Here is a 14,611-nt window from a genome sequence, read left to right as displayed (position 1 = left end):
TCATTTCAACGCACCCTGAGAAGCTTCGAGAACCGATTAAGGTCAGTGGGTCGCCAGAGCATTTGGGAGAGGGTAATTTCATGAAAGGCAAGTTCCACGTGTCACCTCCTAAAGCGCAGAAAGTGGGATTGGGCCATTTGTGATTAGAAACCCCATTAATAAACTATCAAAAGGTTCAGTGGAGGATCCACAAGGTTGCGTCTCTATCTCTCTCTGTAATAATGCAATTCCCAATATCCAGTAAATTGGTGATATTTATTATTTACACATTAACAGTAATCTGTGGAAAAAAGCAATTCAACCCTTTAATCTTTCTTTCCTATATATATAGTTCCTCCTTTGCATCTACCTCAAAGAAGTCGTATCCACCTATTCCAACAATCTAGGCTCAAGATATCAAACACTTGCTACAAACATGTCTGCTTCTACTTCCAACAATCTCGGCTCAAGATATCAAACACTTGCAGCAGAATTTTACTCGAGAAGATTGCTTCTACACAATCCTCTCTACCAGCCACCAACCACTGCATCTCCTCCAGCCCCCGGAAATGGCCACGGGTCGCCGGAAACATACCCGGGTGACAATAGTTTCGATACAAATGTTGTCATGGTTCTCTCAGTCCTCTTGTGTGCCCTGATTTGCTCCTTGGGGTTGAATTCCATCATTAGGTGTGCTTTGAGGTGCTCAAATTTAGTAGCATCCGAGTCCAGCAGTGGAAACATCTCTGCTCGCACGGCCAACACTGGGATCAAGAAAAAGGCCCTCAGGACTTTCACGATGGTGAATTTCTCGGCTGAACTGAACCTGACAGGCTTGGACACCGAGTGTGCGATATGTCTATCAGAGTTCGCGCCGGGCGAGCGTCTGCGCCTTCTACCCAAGTGCAACCATGGGTTTCACGCCCGCTGCATCGATAAGTGGCTAAGTTCACACTCCTCCTGCCCAAAATGCAGGCACTGCCTTATGGAGACATGCCAAAAGATCGTAGGCGGCGGCCGGGCCAGCTCTTCAGGACCGCCTGCAACAGTACTGCAAGAAATCAGTAGTGTAACTGTAAGCATCGCACCACTTGAACCCGAAGGTTTGATACGTAATTATAGGGGACTTAATTAGATGTACATATTCTTTGTCTGTATGATATGGTAGCGTAGTTTTAGCACTGTGCCTTAATAGTTAGCTCTAGAAAGTCTTCATTTCTGGTTAAAGCCCTTCATCAGGCCACAAGCAAACGCAAGAAATCATTGTGTAGTGTTCCTCCTAATTGTGAATTTGTAGAGAATGGACTTGTGGCTTGTCTTATACTCTCTCTGAAAGTGTAAAAACTGCAATTTGAATCAGAATTTCATTCAATGTTTTGCGATAATTTAACCCCAAACTTGAATGGGTTCTGTCAACAATTCTGCATATTCAACAAGGCAAAGTTCCAACTATAGGACTCTGAGAGGGCAATCACTTCCACACCTCCCAGTCTGCAATGGGTTGGCCAATATGCTGAGTCACAAACTAAAGTATTTTCCTTTCTTTAATATAGAAAGAAGAAAGCACCAAAATTTTAAAATTGGTGCTTTTTGCAGCAACATTTATAATGGTATATTCCAAAGGGCGCATTCCCATTATGCAGCAATCTAACCTTATATATAATAGTTTTCGTCAAGGGTGTGTGTGGATATCCCTATAAGATAAAAAGCCTCATGTCATCTTATTTTCTTCAGACCATCCTCAGTGCACTGATTTAATTCATTCCCCAGAACCCAAGTCCCTCCTTCACCCAGAAGATCTTTAAAGGAACAACGCCATTTCAAGCAATTATCAGAGAGTATAGAGCCTACACATGCAACCACATGATGGTCTCAAATTTCAGAACCATTTGCAAAGGAAATGTGCTCGTGATCTCAAATAAAAAATGAGCTTCCCAATAGAAATCCAAATGCGCCTTAGATTGGAAAGAAGATAAGCACAGATCATAGAAAAGATGTTGATCATCCAGTCAATAGAGCATATATAAATTGGATGTGGAGGCTGAGGGTGAAACCACTTTGGATTTCGAATCAAATGAGGATGTACCAAAAGGGAGATTTTGTATCGTAGTATTCATGTGAAGTGTTTCTTTGCGGGCCATGAGTAGCCGCACTTTCCCAGCAGCCATATTTTTTATTTGCTATGGCTCTTCCTACTATTCCATGTATAATTGCAGCATGATCGATAGGGTCTGCTGCTGGACAGTGATAGGTGAACTAGAGCATTACCACTTAATTAATTATCCTTTTTCTTTCTTTCCTGTACAACTTCCCTAGCTACCAAAAATAATTCCATATTCCCAGTTATACGGATTTGAATTTGTGGTGGCGGTGGATATGGATACGGGAAGAGAGAGAGAGAGAGCTTAATCATATTCATGCAGAGGCAATGTTTGTCAGAAACCAACCAGCTTAATAAGAATCTTTAATCTTATTTAATGTTATGTTCTTGATCTCTGCAACAGCATGAGAACGGCTAAGAGTAAAAAAGATCAAAATGAGGCACATGTTAATTAACAAAAGAGATGAAAAGATGGAAGATCATGGAAAGCAGAAATGAAAAGGAATTAACTAGGCCGAGAATCTTGCAGCCACTCAAGAAGTTGAAATGATTCTGCTGATTCCGAACCTTTTTTTTTTTTATGTGTTTCTATTTGTCATGATCAATCCGCATTGACATTTTACGTGCATGCACAATCAACTGAAAAAGTAGGCATGAACATAAAATAGAAGCCAGGAAAGCAGTATTTTTTCTTGTGGCAAAATAAAATAAACTAAAATTAAGGTAAAATAGGAGAGCTAGGTTGGAGACCAACAAGCACCCAAAAACATTCTTTTGTAGCAAATGAAATAAAATAAAATAAAAAATGCTAAAACCATTAACAGATTGCATTGGCCTGATAATTATCTCTCTGCATTTGTCATGCTTGTGTCCTTAATTTCTTTCTTTTAAGGAGGAGGGGAAATTAGGATAGTCTCGAGATAAAATCGGATAAAAACTAATGATTATGCATCTTCTGTGGACCAAAAAATCAAGAGAAAAGAAAAAGAAAAAGAAAACTAGTAAATAATTAGAGTATATATAATTAAAAGATGCTCCCCGAAGAAGGTCAATGCCAGTAAGGTTAGGTCTGGATACAAAAATTAATATTTTATCTAATTATTATAATTTTTTTAAATTTTCATATAAAATATAATAAATAATTTAATTTTTTTAAATTTTAAAATAATAATAATATTAAAAAATAATATTTTATTTAATTTTTATGTCAACTCACTATCTATGCATGTCAATTCATCTTATCCCAACTGATCACAATCCAAATCTCTCATTTAGTAATTTTTTCCACCAGCCAAGGGAGCCCATTTTAAAACAGGAGTGGCTATATAAAACATGAAAAAGTATAAAACTTGAAAAGATGTTTGTTAAAATATTTGTTTTTTTCTTGAGTTTTGGAAGGTGATATCAAAATCACAACAAATCAAAACATAGAATAATATAATTATGTGCGTGACAATGCCAACTCATTAAAGCCTAAAGTCAAAGAGCTGATCCAAACAAAAAAAAAAAAAAGCAGCCTGACATGAAATCCACTGACATATCCGATCTACAAAAATCGCTATGGTCACTATTAACGCCATTGCCTACATACCCATATCAACAATAGAGCAATGCTACACACCGTTTTTATTTAAAAATTATATTATAAGTTTAATTATTTTTAAATTATAATAATATCTTTATTAAAATAATATTTTTTTTTATTTAATAAAAACTTTGTACATGCAATTCTTAAATAGAAACTACAAATAAAATTTCTCTAATAATACCACTTCACATAAAAATAAAATGTCATACAAATGGTGTGACGCAAGCAGCCTACGATAAGGCAAGATCAATTGTATCACAGATTCACAAGGTACAATAATGCATGCACATCTTTATCTTAAGTTTTATCATCTTTCATCATATATTTTATATTTTAAGCAAGGACAATATTAAGGAATCGAGAAAGATGCCTCTGCATTGTACTGATAAATGTACTTTTCTTTTTTCTTTTTTTAATCATTTTTCAAATACTTTTAAACATTTAAAAAAATTTTACAAATTCACTGTAAATCACTTCTTAAAAAAAAAAAACACACTATCGATCACTTTGAGGGCACAATTCCCGGGCCCAAGCATTTTCCTTTAAATAATCTCTTACGTTAATAACTTAAATCATGGAGAATGATTTCAAATGTGCCATAGTACGTAGTCGATATGACTCAAATTGATAATAGTAGTTTTCTCACAAGTAAACTATAACATATTAAGAATAAAGAGGAGGGGGAGGGAACATGTTAGCTAAAGAAAATAAGAGCTCTTCGATTGTTAATTTTAGGCTAATCGGGTCACTCTAAAACATCAATTGTACAAAAAGGTTAAGTTGATAAGATGATATAGATTTAATTATTTATATTTTTGTGTTAATACTATCTTTTATGTGTAGGCAAATCATATGAAATATTTAATTAATTGAGTAAAGTGTAGAGTCAGAATTTGAATTTAAGATTTATACTTTGATAACATGTAAAATCACTACTTGTCCTAAAAATAAAAACAAACAGATTTAATTATTTATAATTTTGTCTTCACATTCGCAGTCTGATTATTCTTTTTCGACCTTTTTCATATGCAAAACTTTCTATTTTTGTTTGGATGTGAGTCTGTACAACCAATTGAAACAAAGAAACTGCTCTTTTATAGCTATCAGTAGAATCGACAAGTAATTAGAGTAATGCTATACATCACACTCTCATCCTATTTTGATCATACTAAATGATATGTGACACATTTATCACTATTAGATGATAAATAAATATACAATAAATGATCATTTAATGATGATAAATATGTCATATCATACCTAGTGAGATGAAAGTAGAATAGTAGTATGGTGTATAGAATTTTCTAAAGAAAAAACCTTTATTACATCGAATTTGCCCATGCCACAAAAAAAATTGCCGGGAATAGCATGCAATAGCGACGATTTCTATGTCGTTGATAAATTTCATCGCTAATTACACTGATTGTAATTAATGAACAGTTGTTTTATTTATTATGGCGAAGTTTTGATATTTGGTGACGATTTTACCGTCACAAATGCCAGTCGTTTAGTTCGTCGACTAATTTCCCACAGAAATACTACTATTAAGGCGAAAATAATCATCCGCTACAATAACCTTTAGCCTATTTCATATTCTTCCAGCGTCATTTTGGGCATTTTCTGTGGTGGTCTCCGACATCACCCTCTCGATCTAACCTACGTTTCACCCACCAAAAGCCCTTACCGAACTTACTCCTTGTTCCAGCAAGGTCTCTATTTCATCGGTAAGTCTCTCTCTCTCTCGTCTTTTCATATGGCGTTCCCATCCGCCGTCAGAATTTCATTGTCAAGCCCCGTTCATAATAGTGAAGCTTGCATCTTTGGCAAATCACTTGCTGAGTTAGTTTTCCTTGTTAGGCCTGGCTAAGCCGTGCTCATAAATTCTTCTGTCCAACGCCATTAGACTCTGCACCTTAATACGGGTAAGGTAGGATTTGGAACGATGTCAGATCTTAATAACCATTGTCAGGACATTTCTTTGGCAGAATGGTCCTCTTCTTTTATCATAAAATCTTTTGATAATTGATTTTATAAGCTGTTTTGCTTCACTTTTTAGAATGTGGAATTTGTTTCTACCATCTGAAGTATTGCCAACTTCAAACTGTATCCATTCTATTGTTAAGTTGGAGTATAAACATTTACAATTCGAAGCTCAAAAAAGAAATGGCGTTGGACAACTTTGGATTGGTCTTTTGAGATTTCTTTGACGGTGGTTTTTTTAAATTTGGGTTGGTCTTTGAGATTTCTTTTGGAATGAATTACCCTTTTCAGTGACTTAATTTGTATGATGGAGAAGGATCCAAAAGCGGGCAACGAACATCCAGAGGTCGATTTGTAGTGTGCTTTGACGACGGGTTGGAAGATTTCGGTTTTTATCAAGGTATTCTTTTTGCCCTTCATAATCCTAGCTACCAGCAAAATCTCTAGTGCGGAGAAATTATTAGTATGTGTACCACTGTGGAAACCTTGAAAAAAGCGAAGTATTTTGATTATTTGGTTATTTCTCGGATACAGATCAAATGTTATTTTTCCGTTATGACATTTCATAGTTGGCTTTTTACTTGCTGACAAGTGCGGGTGGATGGGTTTTTGGTTTTTTATGTAGCATGAATATGTGCTCTATATAATGCAGTGGAAGCCTAAGCTTACTTCGATCAAGCTTCTAGGAAAACACAAAGGGAAACCTTTTTTATGTTGTTGAAAAAAGCAAAAGGCTAGATAGGTTTTTTTTTTTTTTTTTTTTTAATATAATAAAACACTTCTCATTGATAATCAGAAAGTTAAGACATTTATCAAGCCAATTGACTTGAGAAATAAAGTCTGGAAAACTATCCCACCACATAGATATGGTTTCAACATTCCATGCATATCTTGCAAGCTTATGAGCTACCTTATTACCTTCCCTAATAAACAGTCCCCAAATAATTCTTGTAACTTCCTAATCTCAATCACAAGGGATTCCACCATAGCAGCTGTGTCCCCCTCCGCTCGAAGAGCTTGGACTGCCAATAAACAATCACTGATCTCGATTATTAGTTTTTGTATTCCCATGTTAGCACATAGCTGTAGTCCTCTGAAAATAGCTAGTAACTCAATAGTTTCAGAATCAGTAACTGCATTTTCTATTTTGCTAGCTGCCTATACAATCTCACCTGCTGCATCCCATAGAACCATTCCCACCCCAGCCCTATTCAGTTTTTAAAGGAACTAACAAAGGATAAATTTGTTTCATAGTAGCAATAGAACAAGTCATAATATATTGACCATGCGCTGTAGCTCATGGTCACCTTTGGAGATCTCAATGTGGGCTTCTAATTGACAAAGTTTCCCTAAAGTACCCCCCCCCCCCCCCCCCAACACCACCAACAGTAATAATGGATGCAATTAGAAGTGTTATAAAACATGGACGCACTTCTATATTTCTTCTGGAAAAAAAGGAAAAAACATAAAAAATAATAATAAAAATTATCGGCATTAACAAAAGCTAGCAACAAGGGTTGTTTGGGGTTAGCATGCTGCTATATATGGTTAACTGTATTTTATGAAGAGGTCGCTATACCTATGAATCTATGATATTTTATTTAGCAGCATATATCAGTATATACATAGGTGTAACTATGATCCACATGAGTGCTGCGTATCTTGTAGTCATGTTTATCTAGTCACCATATCTTCTATTTTTATACTCCTTATCTTGATTGCCTAAAAAAAAAAAAAAAAACAGTGAAACAAATCCCAAAACACATAGTGTGGGTGAATGGATTTCAATAAAAACACACCAAATACCAATGTTTTTTTTAAAAAAAAAAAACCAATAAATCAATATTATTTTTAAGCAACACAAAATTGTGTCGATGGGAAATTTTAAAAACTATTTTCTTATAAATTTTTTAATCAGAATAGATGGGTCACTATTTTTCAAAATTTCAAAATAATTATAATAACATCAAAGTCTTTTAGAGCATAAGATCTGGTCTACAAACGAAGGAATTAAATTGAAAACCCCCTATCCAAAAAATAGTAATAATTATAATTAATGATGATGCTACCACCGCAAAAGAACATGCGAACACCCAATATCGAAGGGTGATGCTAGGATCCCCGTTGGGAGATCCCACTCATGCTCCCGCTCGTATTTTATATATATATATATATATATATATATATATATATATATATATTTTTTTTTTTTTTTTTTTTTTTTACTTAACGATTAAGAAAATTTTGTTTAATAATATTGTAATCTTTTTCTTATTAAAAATATTAAAAAGTGCTAGAAAAATGATGTGAAAAAAAAAATAAAAAAAATATTTAATTTGTTTTTTTTCACATCATTTTTTAACACTTCTAAAATTTTTAAAAAAAATTAAAAAAAAAAAGTGGGCGGGATCCCCACTGTATCCCTATCATTTTCCATCAAAACAATTATGTCAAAAGGCCTTAATAGATAATTAACGAGGCCCGCATAGGTGGAAAAGAGGGGAAAAAAGAAGAAGTGCATGGGCTAATACTAGAGCAGCCCCTTACAGGAAGGAGATGCCGAATACTTCGGCATCATAAAATCTATATATACACGTCTAACATTAATGCAACCACATCTAACCATAGCAAAGAAGTTTACTCTATGCGCGCATGCAAGACTCGTATTATTATCATTTCCATTGTCCAAGTACATCAGATTATTATATATATAAAGCAGAAATTCACATTTTAAATGTATGTAAAACATGATTTTCAATCGTGGTCATCAATTTTAACATAATCATGAAAGTGTAAAACTCATCTCAATTTATCACTACAACTTTTTTTAAATTCCAACACAAAATATAATAAACAATTCAACTTTTTCAAACTCCAAAATAATAATAATATTAAAAAATAATATTTTAACAATATTTTATCATCTCAACTCAACTCAATTCAACATCCAAACGCAGCCTTAGAAGAAGCGAGAGCATATATAGAGCCATGAAAAGGTACATTACGTACGTAATTTGAGAATAATTTCTAGGGACAAATTAAGAGACCTCATAATTAATATGCATACATATATATATATATATATATATATATATATATATTTATGAAATTAAAGAAAATTGCTGATATATAGCCTGATATATATATATATATATATATATATGATTATTATTTTTGCGTATAGAAAAAAAAAACAAAAAAAAGCAAAAGCAAAAAGAACAGTAATTCTCAAATAATATTTTTTTAATATTTTATATTAAATAAATAAATAATTATTTACTATATATACAGCAGCCAAGCTAGCACTACAATTAATTAGCTGGTCTAATTAGGGTAGCAATTATATGCCTGCCAAGTTTGGCTTGGCCTCAAACTCATGAGAAAGCGACAATTAGTTTAAAATATTCATGATCTAGATTATATATATTAATTATCTCCTTGCTGCAGGTGGTCTAAGTCCAAAGTCTAAAACTTCAAACCAAAATTGGGTGCATGCTGACTGTTCAGCTAGATCTAATAATATAATCTTCATGTGGTATCTAGACAGATCGGGTCGTCAAGATCACTAAGAACTCTCACTGTCATGAAATCCCATGTCCATAAAGAAAATGATTTAATTGAAAGTTATATAAGTGGCCGGGATGCTCGATCGATCGGGGGTATTAATGGTCCCCCGACGATGAGGATTTATGAACACCTAAAGCTTTGCCCATGAATATATCATGCCCCACTCTCAATATCTTTCTATTGAAAACTATATATCTTATATGTAATAAGCATCAATAAGCAGGTGTCGTCCACCTTTTTTTCCTATTTTACCTTTGCCTTTAGTTTGTTTTGCCGCGTCTAATGTGTTGCATAGCTGTTGTTTGTCCATTTTACCATTTTATCCCTGCCTTTATTTGTTTTGCCGCGTCTGATGTGTTGGGTATTTCTGTAAGCAGGTGTTGTCTACCTTTTCTCCCCATTTTACACCTGCCTTTAGTTTGTTTTGCCGCGTGTAATGTGTTGCGTAGCTGTTATTTGTCCATCTCCTTTTTCCAGTTTTATCCTCTATTTTTAATTCGTTTTCCTGGCATGTCCTTCACTTTTCCAGTTTTACCCTTACTTTCCCATTTATTTTCCGTTTGTATCCTTATTTTAGCACCGAATGGTTTATGCGTAAAATCAATTTTTTTACGAAAATACCCCTGCAATGTGGCATCGGTTCTAGAATATATTTTAGCCTTCTTTTCACATTTCTTTCCCATTTTGCCGTCCATTTTCCATTCATTTTATCGCAATACTCTAAATTTCTCTTAGGTTCTGGATTCTGTTCTATCACCGAGTGCACCGACTGGTTTTAAATTTAAAATTAAGCCCTTTGGCTGGAATGCCCCTAACATGTTACGTGTTTATTCTAGATTACATTTCCCACCGTCTACCGCTGCTGTCTAACAATGGCTTCCACCGCTTCCTGCTTTCTATAAAAACTTAGTCCTCTCCTTGTTTTACCATTCACAAATGTAGTTCTAAATTTACCTCTCAGCTCTCGACTTTTACAGGTAATTTTTTTCTATTATTCTTGTGGATTGGATATTTCTGACTACTTATTCAGTTTTTTATTTATATGCAATAATTAATTATTAGAAATAAATAAATAAAAGTCCAACTGTAAAAAAAATAAAAAAAATAAAAAAATAAAAAGGTAATATACAGATCTATTAAGAAATAAAATGCAATGGAAAAATAATAATAGGAAAACAAAATTGTTCAGATCTAGAACCTGTTGAGATCTATGAAGTTCTGTTAAATTCTCTAAGAAAACAGATAAATGAATAACTATACAACCAAATAACAACAAAAAGAGTGAAAAAGTTCTTTTCCTCTTTTCTTAGCTGTGAATATTCTTGTATATTTTCCCATGTAGGTGAAAGAAAAATTCGAACTCTTCATCCTTACAGATCTGTAAATGTTCAGAGGCTTAAGTTTGTGAAATCTGCCAATTCGTCTGTAAATTTTCAAATCAACTCGGTATGCTTTGTTTTTTTTTTCCCTTACTTAAACATGAAATTTTCTATGCTTTGATGAAATATAATCAACTCCATACGCTTCCGTTTGCTTTTGTTCTCAATTAAGTATTAATTTCTCTATGCTTTCATGGAATACTTCATACATATGCATGTTAAAAAATTTTAGCTTGGATAATCAAATCGAACATTTACAATCTAAAAAATAATAATGTAAATTAATAACAGAATAGACATACGTGACAAAGAAAGTAGAAATTGCAATTAAAAAAATTAAAAGTAGAAATAGTAACTTAAAAAATAGAAATTATAGCTACAAGAAGGAAAAAAAAAAAGGCATCTAAACAGAGTTGCCAGATATTTTAAACTTCAATACTTTCAGACTTAATAATTATATCTAAAAATATTTAGGTGATTCATAACAAATCAAACATGCATGGCGAAGAAATAGAATGGAAATGAGTAGGTATAGAAGAAATTGTTAAACTGAATAAAATTCAAGTACCGAAACATGTAATACATATGTAAAATTGGCAATATTGTAAAAAGATATGTGCACAGAAATGGAATCAATAGGCATCGAATAAACCTTTCCAAACCCAGTTCCACAAAACGTGCTGATCACAACCAAACAGATATGCTCGATAGATGAACAAAAATTATAGAATAAGGTGTATAACGAAGTAAAGAAAGTATTAACCGAAAATTTACACAAGCAAAAATAAGAATAACAAAAATCATAAATTTGGAAAAAAGGATATGTGAAGTTATAAAAAAAATGCAATGGAAAAACCAGAACAACAGAAAATATAAATCAACCGAGAAGGAAAAAAATTAACAAGATTGACATATGAACACAACCTCTTCAAATATGTGAAGATTTGTTGAAATCTATACGGAAAAAAAAAAGCACCAACAGAAACGAACAACATCCATTCATTTACCTACAGATCCATAATAGAAGAAAAAACAAACTAATCAAATGACAAAGAAAAATAAAAAATAAATATCGACCCAGAGGGAAATAAAATAAGAACATTGAAATCTGAAGACGTTATCTTCGAATATATGAACATCTGTTGAGATCTTAGGAAAAAAACCAACAATAGAAACATAGAATATGAGTTCATTTACCTGCACATCCACGATAGAAGAAAAAACAAACAAAAGAGAGAGAACAAAGAAGACCAGAATTAAAGAAAAAGAAAAAATAAACATTAATTGAAAAATAAAAAATAAACACTAAGATCTAAACATGATATCTTGAAATATATGAAGATATGTTTAGATCTGTGAGGGAAAAAAATCAACAGAAATAAAACGAGTTAAAAATTGTGCATCGTTTCGGATCTGTGGAAAATGAACAACGTGCGTTCATTTCCCTACATCGGTTGAGATCTTACGAACAAAAACCAGCAATAGAAACATAGAATATGACTTCATTTACCTGCACATCCACAATACAAGAAAAAATAAACAAAAGAGAGAGAACAAAGAAGACCAGAGTGAAAGAAAAAGAAAAAATAAACATTAGTTGAAAAAAATAAAATAAAACACTTAGATCTAAACATGATATCTTGAAATATATGAAGATATGTTCAGATCTGTGAGGGAAAAAAATCAACAAAAATAAAACGAGTTAAAAATTGTGCATCGTTTCGGATCTGTAGAAAATGAATAACGTCCGTTCATTTCCCTACAGATCAATGATAGAAGAAAAAAAACAAGTATTAGAGAAAACAAGATGCTTACATCCAGATCTTTACGATTGCTAAGAACAGATACCTCTTGGGTTCTTCGTTCAGGTGTTCGTTGTCAGTAGTTGGCTTTTGGAGGCGCTAGTGGAGGAGAGAAAACAAGAAAGAGAAAGGACGGGGAGGACGACTGAAGAAGATAGATGTTTGGAGAGAGAATTTCGTGAGAAAGTGGTGAGCTTGTCAGCACAGAGGGTAAAAAGGGGAGAGAGAGAGAGACAGAGAGACAGAGACAGAGAGAGAGAAGTCGAGCGGTTGTGAGAATGGGATTAGGGTTCGGTTGCAGAGAGAGAAAGGGGGAAGAAGAATCTGGACAGGCGCGAAATGGAAGGGGGAGAAGGATCTGGAAGGCGAAATGGCGTGTGTGTTTCCGTAAGGATGAATTTATAGTGTTCATCATAGAGTTAGGGTTTATTTGCTCCAAAACGTCGCCGTTCAGTTGCTGTTGTTGAAATTAATTATTGTTAATTTCTCCAATTATGATTATTGTTTTAGCTACCCTGTTCAAATGATTATTGAACTGAAATGATATATTATTCAAATAATTACATGATCTTATATAATATATTTCTTTACAACAGGTGTTTTGGTTTTGTCATTTGTGCTTGTTCGTTGTTTGGCTCTATTTCCACTGCTTTTTTATTTGCCCCTATCTCCAAGTACGTTTTATTATTGTTTATACAAATAAATGATGTTATTTATATTTTATAATATTTAAATAATTTATTTCTATGAGATATCTTGCAAATATATGGAATTTTGATTGTTAATTAGAATTATTTTTTAAAATCATAATTCCCATTTTTTTATAAATAGTTATCTTTTTTACAGTATTGTTTTCTTATCTTCTATTAAAATATGGAGATTGGAGGTTGGATGGAATTAAATGGAGATGAACGATAGGAATTTCTGAACTGTGTTTTGGTTTTGGAACAGTGCATATTGTGAAAGTTAGAATGTTATTTGTTTGATACAGCTCAGTTTTGATTTCTTTTTTACCAATTTTGATTTTCCTTATGTTTTTGTAGATCTGTAGATCTGTTATTTTACTCATTACATTTGTTATTATCTCAAAACATCTAAGATTTCAAATTTAAAATCATAGCATATATGTCACAAACAAATAAATCTCCACATGTCACGAAAAAATAACATTAACATCTCAGAATTCAACTTAGGATTCAGATTGGCTACTTGAAGACCATAACATAGAAATTTTAACTATAAATAGATAGATTTATGTCTATATTTTTAGAATTTTTTTACTGTTTACAATAAATATTATACACATGATTTGCATAATATTTATAACTATAATATGAAGACTTACAATAACCAGGTTACAACTTTGAGAAGTATACGGCCGACTTTTATAATCGTCAAGCATCCCAACCTACCTATCAAAGCAGCTGAATGAGTTTTGATCATATTTTTTGCCATGCCTATTCATACCAAAGTTCAACAGATTGACTGAATAAATAGCTATATAACTATATCATACACTTCAAAATACACTTCATGTCTAAAATATATGTGGTTGTTCATTCAACCAACATGTCGAACTATGGTATGAATAGACATGGCAAAGATCAAGAACAAAATCCATTTAGCTACTTTGATAGCTAAGTTGAGATACTCGATGATTATAAAAGTCGGCTGCATACTTCTCAAAGTTGTGACTTGGTTCTTGTAAGTTGTCATATTATAGTTATAAACATTATGCAGATCATGTGTACAATATTCATTGTAAACAAAAAAAAAATCTAAAAATGTAGACATAAATCTGTCCATTTATAATTGCAAAAAACAATTACAAGAAAAAGAAAAAAAAGTGGTTTAAAAATAAGATGATTGTAAGCTCGTCCAAGCCTTCCATCTTGCAATGCCTTGAGACAATTGACCAAACTATCACAAAAATATTCGACGTTATAGAGGATTTCAAATGTCGTCACAATCAAGATAAAGATTTGAATCTAGAGAAAAGATTGAAATCCAAAACTTACGATATTTTGTCGTACTTACTTTTTTAAGAACAATATTTTTATAAGTCCTGTGTTTATATTTCAGATTTTAAATTGTGCAAATACTTAAATTTTATTATATCAACCATTTTATTACATGTCATGTAAAAATTGCAACAAAACAATTGAATATAGAAAAAATGAAAATGTTTTATGTTATTGTTGCGACAAAGATATTT

General features: G+C 32.7%; 1 protein-coding gene and 1 long non-coding RNA gene across 2 annotated transcripts; both read left to right on the top strand.

Moving 5' to 3' along the window:
• The first annotated feature begins 233 nt into the window (after positions 1 to 233).
• Positions 234 to 1,352, top strand: LOC121251206 (RING-H2 finger protein ATL78-like). Its single transcript, XM_041150571.1, has one exon. The coding sequence runs from the start codon at positions 416 to 418 to the stop codon at positions 1,112 to 1,114; it is 699 nt and encodes a 232-aa protein (XP_041006505.1). The 5' UTR covers positions 234 to 415; the 3' UTR covers positions 1,115 to 1,352.
• A 3,979-nt stretch (positions 1,353 to 5,331) lies between these two features.
• Positions 5,332 to 6,226, top strand: LOC121251207. The gene is made up of 2 exons (XR_005937929.1): positions 5,332 to 5,392; positions 5,940 to 6,226. It is a non-coding gene; the product is annotated as an uncharacterized LOC121251207 (long non-coding RNA).
• The last annotated feature ends 8,385 nt before the right edge of the window (positions 6,227 to 14,611 follow it).

This window comes from Juglans microcarpa x Juglans regia, chromosome 2D, assembly GCF_004785595.1.
Source record: "Juglans microcarpa x Juglans regia isolate MS1-56 chromosome 2D, Jm3101_v1.0, whole genome shotgun sequence".
Lineage (NCBI taxonomy): Eukaryota > Viridiplantae > Streptophyta > Magnoliopsida > Fagales > Juglandaceae > Juglans > Juglans microcarpa x Juglans regia.
The sequence above is the reverse complement of the archived record's forward strand: the minus strand, read 5'-3'. Positions and strand labels throughout refer to the sequence as shown.